Source organism: Canis aureus, chromosome 1 (genome assembly GCF_053574225.1).
Source record: "Canis aureus isolate CA01 chromosome 1, VMU_Caureus_v.1.0, whole genome shotgun sequence".
Classification (NCBI taxonomy): Eukaryota; Metazoa; Chordata; class Mammalia; order Carnivora; family Canidae; genus Canis; species Canis aureus.
The window spans coordinates 81,980,927-81,994,172 of NC_135611.1; the positions used below are offsets into that span (position 1 = coordinate 81,980,927).

The 13,246-nt window shown below is 33.1% G+C and overlaps 1 protein-coding gene across 5 annotated transcripts in view; it reads right to left on the minus strand.

Annotated features, from left to right (window-relative positions):
- VPS13A (vacuolar protein sorting 13 homolog A) overlaps nt 1-13,246 on the minus strand; it is a 234,742-nt gene that overhangs the window by 111,113 nt on the left and 110,383 nt on the right. For all 5 annotated transcript variants that reach the window (XM_077906342.1, XM_077906335.1, XM_077906373.1 and 2 more), the window contains 5 exons: nt 12,942-13,095; nt 12,107-12,223; nt 11,920-12,023; nt 6,781-6,948; nt 5,096-5,400 (listed from right to left, as the gene is read on the minus strand). In XM_077906342.1, coding sequence (XP_077762468.1) covers nt 5,096-5,400; nt 6,781-6,948; nt 11,920-12,023; nt 12,107-12,223; nt 12,942-13,095 — 848 coding nt within the window. The remainder of the gene's footprint in view (nt 1-5,095; nt 5,401-6,780; nt 6,949-11,919; nt 12,024-12,106; nt 12,224-12,941; nt 13,096-13,246) is intronic.

Genomic DNA, 13,246 nt, shown 5'->3' on the forward strand with positions numbered 1-13,246 from the left:
TGAAGACTGACTATAGATATGAATAATGAAGATACATATACACACATGTGGTCAATCACTGGCTTTCTATCCTGTCTCACTGTTTTTATCATTTTACTTCATAATACATTTTAGAAGTATTTAATACAATTCAATCTATTTTAATAGTACCTCAAATGTTATGTCTTCATTCCCTATCTCAATTTCTTCTTTTAAAAAAATCTTCGCAACATCTTGTCCATTATTTATATTTCCAAAACACACTTCATAATAATTTTGAAAGACTTTAACAAGAACTATTTACTTTTTACTGAGAATATATTAAATGTATAAATTAATGTATATAAACTGACATCTTTATAATATTAGGCCTAGGAAAATATTCTCTTCCCATTTAATCAAGATTTCTTTCTGGCCATTGGTTAAGTTTTACATCTTTCCTTACAAAAGTATTGTAAATGTCTTTTTAAAATTTTACATTGCAATTAACAGCTTTGCAACAAAACGATTTCAACACAAGTGGTCACAAATATGAATGCTTATTTATCTTTGTGTGTTTTTCTATGAAGCTGTAACCAAACTGAATTTCTAAATATCAATAATTTTAAAATAATTTCAGAGAAAATTGTTTACACTCTTTAACTGAGTAATTCTATTTCTAGAACATGTCTGCAGGAAATGAGTTATCCTAAACATATGAGTAGAATATCAGATAAGCACTGATGAACTATATCATCAGTCATCATTATAGCATTATTTATAACAGCAAAAAAAAAAAAAAAAAACAGAATCAAATTGACTTTCTAACAATAGGTAACTGAATTTTTAAAAACCTGCAGGATAAAATGATTTAGAAAAAATTTTGCGAGCAGCCTGGGTGGCTCAGCAATTTAGCACCTCCTTCAGCCCAGGGCCTGATCCTGAAGACCTGGATCAAGTCCCAAGTCAGGCTCCCTGCATGGAGCCTGCTTCTCCCTCTGCCTGTGTCTGTGCCTCTCTCTCTCTCATGAAAATAAATAAAATCTTAAAAAAGAAAAAAAAGAAAAGAAAAAAAAATTTGCACTCAACATGGAAAAATATTTATAGCACATTGTTAAAGGAAAAAAATAAATTTATAATCCAAAATATACAATGTAATTCTTACTTTACTCAAGTATATATATACAGAAATAATGAACTAGAAAAAACACACCAAATTATTAATAGTACTTACCTTTGGCCATATTGTCAGCAATCTTTTCTGTTTATCTTAATATCATTTTATGTATTTCTTCAATAAAAAGTTAACTCATTTTTGGACATGAAAATAATATTTTTAATGCTCTAGAGATATTTAATAAACTCTTTTCAAAACAATCTATTTGTAATAACGATTCACACCTAATTTATACCTACTATTTCTTGAAATAAGGCAAAATGTGATATTTTTTTCAGTAAATTTAGACTTTTATACAGTTTAAAAGTTAATGAGCCATTTAAAGTTTAAATTGCTACTCTATAGCCTATTATTAAAACAGAAGTCTCTCACCTCAGTATTTTCCTATGATTTCTGACTTCTCTGGACTTAGCTGAACAAATCATTCTACATTTCCCAATGTCTTTACTGAATCTATCACCTTAACTGAAACCTAGCTCTCCATGGAGCTCTATTAAATAGAGGCCAATTTTTCTCCAACACCCTATTAATCTCAGGGTTAAGAGATATAGAAGTTCTTTCCCTTAATTTGCAATGATACAAATGATAGGAGTCACCTCTGACTCCTATCCCTTTAAGCATATCAACCTGTTTTATCATCTTCTACTCTTGCTTTAATCAATCAACAACTAGTCAATGCTTACTTTTGAAGACTTTGGAGAAGTCTTTGAAGATTTTTGATAAATCTCCAATTTATAAACCTCTCTCTACATTCTTTTACTCTACAGTACCCTGGCTTCCTTTGATTTCTTCCATCTCCATTATCCATTAACATGACTCAATATTTAACAATCCTATCCCACCACCTTCAGTCACATCTGCTTGTTAAAAATTCAGTCTTGCCTGAATCCAACAACAAATATCAAGTACTACATGAAAAAAAATCACATACTATTAATTCGTGGTTAACAATATCAACAGAGCCCTCAACATTGTCTCAACATACCCTCCTGGATTGCATCTCTCTGCCTATCCTTCTTAATCTCTTCTGAGAAATATATGTTCCTTATGTATTGGCATTTGTCAGCATTCTGTCCCTATGTCCCACTGTATGACATGGCTTTAATAACTACCTAAATATTACGAAGGACTCCCAAATCTAGAAGTCCCACAAACACTCTAACATCTATACACATACGTCCAAGTGTCCTTCAATCACTTTCTCTACATCTCCATATCAAAGTCAGACAACTTCCAAGTTACTTTACCTACTAGAGAACTCAGTGTCTCTACTCAGCTTTTTCTCTTTATTGCTCTATCTTATCTCAGTGAAGTGCATTATCACCAAACTGAATTTTACAAGCCTGCAACTTGAGTCAAAAAATTTAACTTCTCTGCTTGAACCCTGACATCCATTCAACAAGCTCTTACTATAAATTCTATTTCAAATTTCTCTTAACTAGTAGATCTTCTATTACCTCACTTCTCTACCCTAGCCAGCATTACATATAAATCTTATGTGAATCTCACTTGTAGTTAGTAAATCATTCTTTCAACCTCCAGTGTTGTCTCCTTTTGATCTGGGTTTTCTATAACCCTTCCAAAACCTAACTATGAATCTATTTTTGTGCGTCATATCAGTAAATTCATTAAATAACACCTACCTCGACAATGAGGTGGATACTATTTATTCATCCCCTGTAAAGACTGTTCATTATTATACTTCTTGTTCCCTAGCACAGTACCTGGGATATACTAGGTGCTTAGTAAGTACTTAAATATTCAATTGATGAATTTCTCCTTCCATCCAAGATGAGGTAACATGAACCAAGTTTACCATCCTAACTGAAACTCCTCTTCATCAGAAAACCCCACTTAAAATATATTAAAAAGTGTTTTTCAAGACATACAATATCATGCAACAAATAGTCATTCCTGAGAAGTGGTTAAAACAACAGCAGCAGGGCAGCCCCGGTGGCGCAGCGGTTTGGCGCCGCCTGCAGCCCGGGGTGTGATCCTGGAGACCCGGGATCGAGTCCCACATCAGGCTCCCTGCATGGTGCCTGCTTCTCCCTCTGCCTGTGTCTCTGCCTCTCTCTCTCTAGCTGTGTCTCTATGAATAAATAAATAAAATCTTAAAAAAAAAAAAAAAAAAAACAGCAGCAGCAGCAACCAACCAACCAACAAGGTGAGTTCTGTAATTGCCCCAACTTTCTAATTCTTGAGATAATTTACAGACCATGGCAAAGGGAGATAAAGCCAGAAAAGACCACCAAAGTCTTCAAGTTGAGAAGACAGAGTTCACAGTCCAAAAAGAGCAAGGCAGTTATAGTTTATAGTAAAGTGCCAGAGAGAAGAGAGCTATAGAGAGGAACTCTGAAATTTTAACACTAAATGCCTACATTAGATAAGAAATGTTCAAAGTGATAATCTTAGCTACCACCTAACGATAACTTACAAAAAGAGCAAAATTAAACCCAAAGTCAGCAGAAAGAAATATCAAAGCAGAAATCAATGAAACAGAAAAGAGAAAAACAAGAGAGAAAATCAAAAGCTAGTTCAAGTAAAAATACACAAATTATAAATATCAAGAATAAACGGGATGATACCACTATAGATATTAATGAATAAAAGGAGTATTATGGACAACTTTATGCCATAAAATTTTATAACTGAGATAAAATGAACAAATTTCTTGAGAAAAAGATCACTTGAGGAAAAAAAATTAATTTGAATAGTCCTGAGTTTATTAAAGAAATGGATATTGCAGTTTAAAAACTCCCATAAGCCAAGTCCAGGCCCAAATGGCTCTGTGGTAAACTCTATACAATATTTAAGGAATACCACATTGTACACACATTGTCACACATGTATACATGTCAAAACTTACCAATTGTATACTTTAAAGATATGTAATTCATTACATGTCGATTATACCTCAATAAAGCTGCCTTAAAAATATTCAACTAATAGAAAAAAGGCCCAGCAGCACCTGGCTGGCTTAGTTGGTAGAGCATGTGATTGTTGATCTAAGGGTCAGAAGTTTGAGCCCCATGGTGGGCATAGAGTTTACTTAAAATTTGAAATTAAAATTCTTAAAAAGAGAGAAGTAGAAGTAGCAAAATAAAGGGAATGAGAAAAATAAAATGAGATCAAAGAAAAATGATAGGAAGAAAAGGGCAAGTGAGTGGTATAAACAGAGATGGATCCAATTGAAAAAGAAATACAGTGCTAAATCTAGAATAGGTGACTAGAAATAGCATGGAAACACAGTAAGAAGTTCTGGAACACTCACTTATTCTCTTATTCTTCTAATTTATATTAGGAGATTCACTTATTCTCCTAATTTATAATCCTAAACCCAATGATTATATATGACTGTATTCTTTGTTTTTTTTTTTTGTTTTAAATTAGAGCATCAGATCCATAGTACAAAGCTCATAGAGTAGTTTGAGTAAAGCTGTATTACAAAGTGAATAAATGTATATTAGAAATTCCCTCACTTCTTTCATAACCTTCTGATTTACAAAGAACTACAAATAAGCACAAATACACATCCTCAAATAATAAATTGTACAGTGTTCCTAATTACCTAAGGAGTAATTTTCAAATACCATCTAGGTGTTCAAAAAACTAGAAGAGTATAATAGATCTTGCCAAAAAGCTTGGTGAAGAGAAAAATCTCAAAATGAAGTATAGTCATATAAAATAAAATCTCCCTATAGACAGAAGACTCAGGATGCCAAAACCTTTAATGAAGAAAGTTTGAAAAAGATTGCATTTGGGGCACCTGGGTGGTTCAGTCAGGTCAGTGCCTGCCTCTGGCTCAGGTGGTGATTCCATGGGCTCCTGGTCACCTGAGAGCCTGTTTCTCCCTCATGCCTCTGCCTGTCTCTCATGAATAAATAAATAAAATCTTAAAAAAAAAAAAAAAAAGGAAAAAGATTGCATTCTCCACAACTGTAATTAAGAAAAGCTTACCTGTATAGTCGCATTTCACTCAGCCTTATTGTTATCAAATCAATAACTGGTGGGGGGTTGCTCTGGCTCTCTGTTATTACATGGAATGTGTTTGTCATTGTAATTAGTCCAAAATCAGCAACAAAAACATTTTCAGAAACTGGAGACTGTGGGATGACTACCACTGGGGCTTTGATGTTAACATCCAATGCCATTCTAGAACTCCTCTGTGCCAATTCTTTTACACCAGTAGCAGCCATTCCTGCTGCTTGAACAGTAGCCTCAGCCAAAGCCTGTTTAGCCGCTTGAAAATTATCTATAAAAGCCTAAAAGATAACAAAATTATATTCTTAAGGTTACCATTAAGAAATGATTGTTAAATGTACCTTGATGTTTTTTATTTCATCTCCATGAGAACAAATTTTTCTTGGTACAACCATTCTTTATTGAAAGTCTGGTTGTCTGTATTCAATCTCAGTTTTCTGCAACAAAAGTTAAGAAACACCAAGATATAAAAAAAAACAAAAATCTTGTCCCTGGAAGAGAGCAACATGTGGATATTGCAAAGTTTTATTGAAAACTATTTCCCTTTATTATCTCACTTTCCCTAATGGCTAAGCAAGCACACTGTATTTCCCTATGCAGCCTCAATGGACAGACAGCTTATTTATGCTTGTAAGATAAAAAAAAAATAATGGAAAAAATAAAATATGTTTGTTCAGAACTCTTAAATTTTTTAATTCTGAACTCTAGAAAATACTTCAGTAACATAAATTATATCTAGAATTAGACTTGATTTTAAAATTACACATCTAGAATTAGACTTAATTTTAAAACTTACATGTTCCAAAGCAATTTATTTTCAGTAACTCTTGAGTAAAAGACTATCACAGCAGGATTCAGGAACATAATGATTTTGAATTATAAAAATAAATCAGAAAAAAATAAAAATTAGACCAAGGATGCTTGTTCATCTCTTCTACTTCTGTCCAAAAAATTCTTATGTCTATTAACAAATGCATTGTAACCTCAATTTAAAAGATCACAAAAATAATTTATTTAGAATCAAATGATTATCCAGTTTATACATCAGAATTTAGAGACATTTTTAAAAAGTGAACGCTAAAGTCACAGAGATAGGTATGACACTCACAGAAAAAAAAAGTATCAGCTGACAGCAAGGGAAAAACACAGGGGGAAAATACTATGAAGAGGAGAAAAAGAACTCAAACACCTTATGGCAGTATCATACAAGGCTAATTCTTAACCCTTTAAAGCCCCAGATAATCACAGTTACAATATGCAGCAGAAAATAAAATTTCCATAATGATTACATGAGATCAAAACAAATTTCAATTATATATTTAGTATTTTTAATTAGAAGTCAGGTAAAACAAAGACAAACCAATTATATATAAAATAAAGAATTTAATATATATAACAAATCCTATACATGGTATATAATGTACATATATTTAATATATTAAAATATATTTTTGAATTAACTTGAGTATTCTCCTATACAAAAATGATGTTATATGTTATATAAATAACACTATGCATTTCAGTCATGATAAAAGATAACCAGAAAAGTTTGAAAAATCAGGGAGGGAAAAAGCCAGGAATTATTATTCTTTATCTATGTGTGACACACAGCAATTTCCAACTAGTAGAAAAAAAATAAAAAATTTGATTAACATACTTACCAATATAGAGTATAGAAATTTTGTGACAAAAACTACTTCAATGCAACCAACAGTTAAGTTAACTTGAACATCAACCACATTCATATCTGTGTATGCAGAACCAGCAGTTGCATCCACAAAAGAAATCATTTTGAAGCTAAACACTTCTTTTCCAGTGATGTAAACAGCCTTAATGAGAGAAAATTTAACTATCAAAACCCATTTTTGAAATGTGCTTTTAGTACAAAAATACAGCTCAGAATAATAAAACATACACACATATTTGGAAAATCTTCCAAGTATTCAAGTGAAGTACAAATAAAGCAGTAATTCTAACATCACTGTTTCTTTTTTTTTCTTTTTTTTTAACATGGGAGCTGGAACTCACAAACCTTTAAAAATAAGACCTAAGCTGAGATCAAGAGTTAGACGCTCAAACCACTGAGCCACACAGGTGCCACCAAGCACATGTATCAGAACCTCTACTGCAAAGTTTTTCAAATTGGTGATAAAGTTTCCTTTGTGGGTCATGAAATCAATTTAGTAGGTCTGATGCAACGGTTTATTTTAAATGAGGAAAACGGAAGAAAAAATGATCATAAATTTTCATTTAGTGTGTATACTTGTGTAATGACAGTCACCATATAAACACATTCTTTGGTCACTGTAAAAGGTTCAAATAACAACGTACCTCTGCAACTTAATGAAATTTACTTTTCTTTATTTGAGATATGTGAATAGGTTTTCCAGACTCTTCAACAAGTCTCCTCCTATCACTATACTTATCTTCCTTATTGTTTGTGAAGGTCATCTCAACTGCTGAACAAGACCTACCTAATGCAGTTTAAAATCTCAAGTTCTGCAATACTAGTGAAAAATGGTAGAGACAATAGTACATGTGAAATGTCAAAAATATTTTGGAAGACAGACATATCATCAACTTAGTTGACAGGTTTCCTGACCCTCCTAAATACTAGAAGGCAGAAAGCTGAAGAGCCATCAGCAAGCAAATGAATTCCAACATGGAACAAAGAAAACCTAAGGAACCAAAGATATATATAAGAGCTCTGAAGGCTGAGGTGCAAGGTGAGGTTGAAAAAAAAGTCTACAGTTCTGCTTCTGCCTTGGATGTAGAATGCTAGGCAGAAACCCATTTCAAACCTTAACAACAATAAAGAACCACAGATAACTATAAAGTAATAATTTTCTTAAAAACCATTAGAAATTTGAGGATATAAGCCAGCCAAGCAGCCTAAAATCTAAGGATAAAAAAGTACCTTCAAGAGAGACAAAACACAAACACCAGCTTACCTGTGTTAAGGGAAAAGAGAGCCACCAGGCACCATATTAGCTAGGTAAGAAGAATTCGGCTAAATGGCAATGGAAGACTATGGACTAATGTGATATACAGAATCTCTGGCAGCCACAGACTCAAGAGGCGTTTGCCCCCAGTTGCAAGGACTTTACTGGGAGCTTTCTGCTGAGAGCTTTTAAGACTGGGATAGAGTAAAAGATAAGTCTTTTCTTGGTTAGGACCCTAGAAGAGGGAGAAGTCTTCACTGACAAAAGCACCATAGGACCTCCAAGATTATTCTCTTCTCAGAACAGAACCTTAAGAAACTAGGAGAAGGGGTGTCTGGGTGGCTCAGTTGGTTGAGTGTCTGCCTCTTTGATTTCGGCTCAGTTCATGATCTTGGGTTCCTGGGATCCAGCTGCACTCTGGGCTCTGCACTCAGTGAGGAGTCTGCTTGAGGATTCTCTCCTCCTCTCCTGCCCCTCCCCTGGCTTGCACACTCCCTAAATAAATAAATCTTAAAAAAAAAAAATAGAAAGGCAATATTTTGTTGTCCTCTGGAACCAAGTGAAGATGCTATACCTCAAGGGCTAGGAAAAAGAAAACTCCTTCCACACCTGGGGGCTGAAACCCTCTGGGGACCCTACCATTCTAGGTCACCTTCTCCTAGGAGAGGGAAGAATATTCTCTCTCACAAAGGAACTACCAAAGAAATGAGTCAGATGCCATAGGGAAAAGGGTCAGATTCATCAAGATTGTCCTGTTTTATTTTATTTTTTTAAGATTTCTTTATTTTAGATAGAAAGTGTGTGCACAAGCCAAGGAAGGGGCAGAGGGGGAGAGAGGGAGAGAGAAGAGGACTCCCTGCTGACTGCAGAGCCTGATGCAAGGTTCCATCTCGGGACCCTGAGATCATGACCTGAGCTGGTATCAAGAGTCAGATGCCTAACTAAGCCATCCATGTACCCCAAGGATGCCCCATTTTAGATACCTAAAGGAACAGCCCTGGCTAGGACTGAAATAGGACCAGGACAACTGAGAAGCCTACTCAAAACACCTCTCCCCCAACAAAATACTCACCATTGAGCAGGCAAGCACTGAGGAAAAAGCAGCAGTAAACTCCATCATCAAAGAAACATTCAAGAGGATAGAAAGAGAAATTTCTGAGGTATGGAAATAAGAGGGAAGATCAAAAGCAGAGCATGGAGCAACATTTCAGGGACAAAGTTGCCTGTCCTAAGCAAAAAACATAGCTGAAGGAATCTGAAGTAATGGTATAAGGAAGGCCAACATATTAAATAAAACTCAAACCCAGCTCAGCTCTCCATTAAATTGTCTCAACCTCCACGCTAATAGCCGAGCAGGAAAAAAAAAAAAAAACATTATCAGACAAATATTATTCATTTAACTATCTGTCTCATATATGATCTGTCTTATTAGTTCCAGAAATAGCTAGAAGGAAGATAAATATGTAAGATCTTTTTTTAAAAAAATTAATTGCTCTAAAGAGAACTGTCTAAATCAAAGTCAGTACATATGTATTATGGATTTTCAGCATACACAAAAATAAAACATAGTACAATAACACCATGGAAAACAAAATTAGGAACTGAGAATATAGTATGATAAGATATACTATACATGAAGTGGTAAAACAGTATTACAAGGTAGAGTGTGAGTAAAAATATGTATTATAAACCCAAGGGAAATCATAAAATCAATGATAAACAATTAATCCAAAATCACCTTGAAAAGAGGAGACAATGCAACAAACAAAACAAAACCACCAGAAAATAGAAAACGATTAGGGAGAGAGCAAATTTCAAATCAATCATATCAATAATTGGATTTTTGTAAATGGCACAGACACAGTCTAAAAGCCAGATATTGTCAGAATGGATAAAGAAGCAAGACTGAAATACATACTACCTCTAAAAGACCCACTTTAAATATAAAGACACAGATTAAAGGATAAAGGATATTAAAAAATATACCATGTAGACACTAACCAAAGAAATCTGGAGTGGCTGGCTATATTACTACTAAAGCAAACTTCAATATAAGGTCAATTACCAAGGACAAATAGAGATACTGACATTTATGGAACGTTCAACCCAACAACAAACAGATATACACGATATCTAGAACATTGGAACATTCACCAAAGTTGATCATGTTTTATGGCCCATAAAACAAACACCAACATGTTTAAAAGAACCAAGAAAGTTTCTTCTGACCACAGATTTAAACTGGAAATCAATAACAGAAAGATATCTGAAAAGCATCTCAAAATATCTCGAGGTCAAACAACGTATTTTTAAATAAACCATGAGTAAAAAAGAAAGTTACAAGAGAAATTAGAAAATATTTTGGAATGAATAAAAACAAATATATCGAAATTTATGTATACAAGAACAGTGCTTAAAGAAAATCTATAGTCATGAATGCTTAATATTAGAAAATAAGAAAGATCTCAAATTAATAATCTAAGCTTCTACCTTAAGAAACTAGGAAAAAGAAGAAATTAAATCCCAAGCAAGCAGACAGAAGAAAATAAAAAAGAGCAGAAATAAATGAAATTTAAAACAAAGAACACTGAACTGAACCAGAAACTAGTTTTTTGAAGACATTAATTCATGAATCTCTAGTCAGACTGGTCAAAAAAAAAAACAAAAAAAAACAAAAAAAAACCCTGATTTGCATATGCCAAAAAACAATCAGACTTAAAAGGCTACATACTGTAATACTCCATTTATTTAATAAGAATGGCAAGACTCCAGGGGAAAAAAACGGACTTCTCGGTGCTAGGATGGGGAAAAGGGTTAACTACAAAGGGCAGGAGTAACTCTGGGAGGTGAGAGTCCTCTCCATCATCCTTAAAGTTGCTGGAAGTTATACAGCTGTCAGTGTTCAACAAAACTTCTTACTTCTTAATGCTTTAGTACTTTGGTTTTTTTTCTTAAATAAAAGCAACAGAAGCACATTAAACCATGGCTTCTGGAAAATTTCTTGTTCTTTAGTATTATGGACCATGCACATCTCATCTTTGGCACTCTTGTTATCTCACGATTGCAAGTCATAATAAGAAAATATAAAGAGTAAGGATTTTTATTTAACATAAAAATCAGGGCATCACTGTATCTCATTGGTATTATTAGCTGAGCTTATTCACTTATTTCCTTTCACACTCCAAACTCTGACTTCATAACTCAAGAAGTACCTCAGCCTTTCCTGATACTACTACTTGATGTTCTATTACTCTCTTAAATATACCGTCTTACCAAAAGGCTCCACTGTTCAAAAATTACCTGTCCAACTCTACAACACTATCTGGAATCTCACTGTCCTATACCTAGTACTAACACCTACACCTTCAACCACTAGCCATCCAGTTCAAAGGACTCTGTTAACATTGTGAAAAGCTATACCAGAGTAAGCACCCATGAAAATAATGTAAAAGATAATCTCATCTGTTCAGTCTGACTCTATATCCTCTGCTGTTGAAATCTAAAATGCATCACAGAGTTCACAGTAATCCAAGAGAAGAGAAAAAAAGAAAAAATTGAAAAAGGCATTTACTAACTGCCCCTTCACAACCCCCAACTATGTTTCAGGAGCATTATATAAACTTATTTATGAGATATTTGATCTTCATTTTACAAATAAAGAAACAGAATCTTAGATTAAGTCACTCAACTGCTAAGGAACAGAGCTAAGAAACAAACCCAATTACACCTAACTCCAAATCCAGCCACTTAATAAGCTACATTGCTAAATTCTGACAACAAATTTATACCTATGACCAATGTTTAAAGAAAATCATATTTAATGAGGTACACTATTAAGTAAAAGGAACAAATTCATACCTTTTTGTATACAGCTGTTTTATCAGAATCCAAAACAATGATATTCCTTAGTTTTGCATTTATTTCAGTTGCTGCAGGCCTCATAATGATCTCAGAATCAAGCCCTAAGGGAATGTAAGGATTATTAACTTAAATGCCTTTTCTTTAATTTAATAATTCTGAATATATTTTTCTCAGATTTTATTACCTTCAATCTTAATTTCAGAAATGTTACGTTTCTGATCTTGAATAAAGATCTGTAAACAAGATAATTCTGCTAAAATTTGCAAGTTAATAATATCTTCATTCTTCGATAGTTTTAAAGCTGCAAAACATAAAGAAAGACTTTTAGTAGTCACCTCACTACTATGATAAAGTAACTGAAGTATAAGAAAAATTAATGATAATACTAGAGGAAAACCTGATCTGCAATTCCACTAAAAGCAAGGAAGATATACCCTACTAAATTAGGAATTCTTAAAAAAAAAAAAAAAAAAATCAAATATAATGAAAACAAAGCCAAACAAATCAGACACAACAAAAAATGGTTCCTAGATGAGACTAATATTTGAAACTAAAAAATTATAGTTGTAAAATCACAAATCATTTGAGATACAATGATTATGATAATAGTTCTCACTGTCAAACCTGCATCTTCTCATTACTTAAAAAGTACTTGATTAAAGAATATACTCTAAAAATGATTCAAATTTTCTTAGTTCTATTTTTCTAATCTAAAATTATGATAATAAATGCATAAATTATAATCCAGATCAAATACTAAATATTAGACTAAAAATTATAGATTGTATAGACTGTATAATATTAGACTAAAAAATATGTTAAATAAAAGCCACATTTTCTTCACTGGTAATCATTATCTTTATTATTTTCTAAATTTACCTGGGATATAATCATCTTTCCAGTTATTAATCTAGGCAAGAGAATTTTGAAGCCAATGTTATACATGAATAATCAAGCAAAGGCTAACTTATTATTAATCTGACAGGGTACAAAACTTTGAAGCTGAATTTTAAACATACGCATTTTTTTAATGACCTCTCCTTTGTCTTCAGTCTCTGCAACAGACACTGGGGCTGATTTTTCTTCCAACTGTGGAAGTATATTATTAAAATAATTTATTGTATTCAGAAGTGCTTCGGTATGTAAATGGATATCCAAAGAGGAAAAATTCACCTAAAGAACAAAGCTCATTTTAGTAATAGGTCAATAAATATTTGTTTGCTGCTCAGTATCAGGCACTATGATTTGTGGTATAAAGGATAGAGTTTATAATATTCCATTTTCATCCTTAAGAATCACACAGTTCTAGTTATAAAATAGTCTT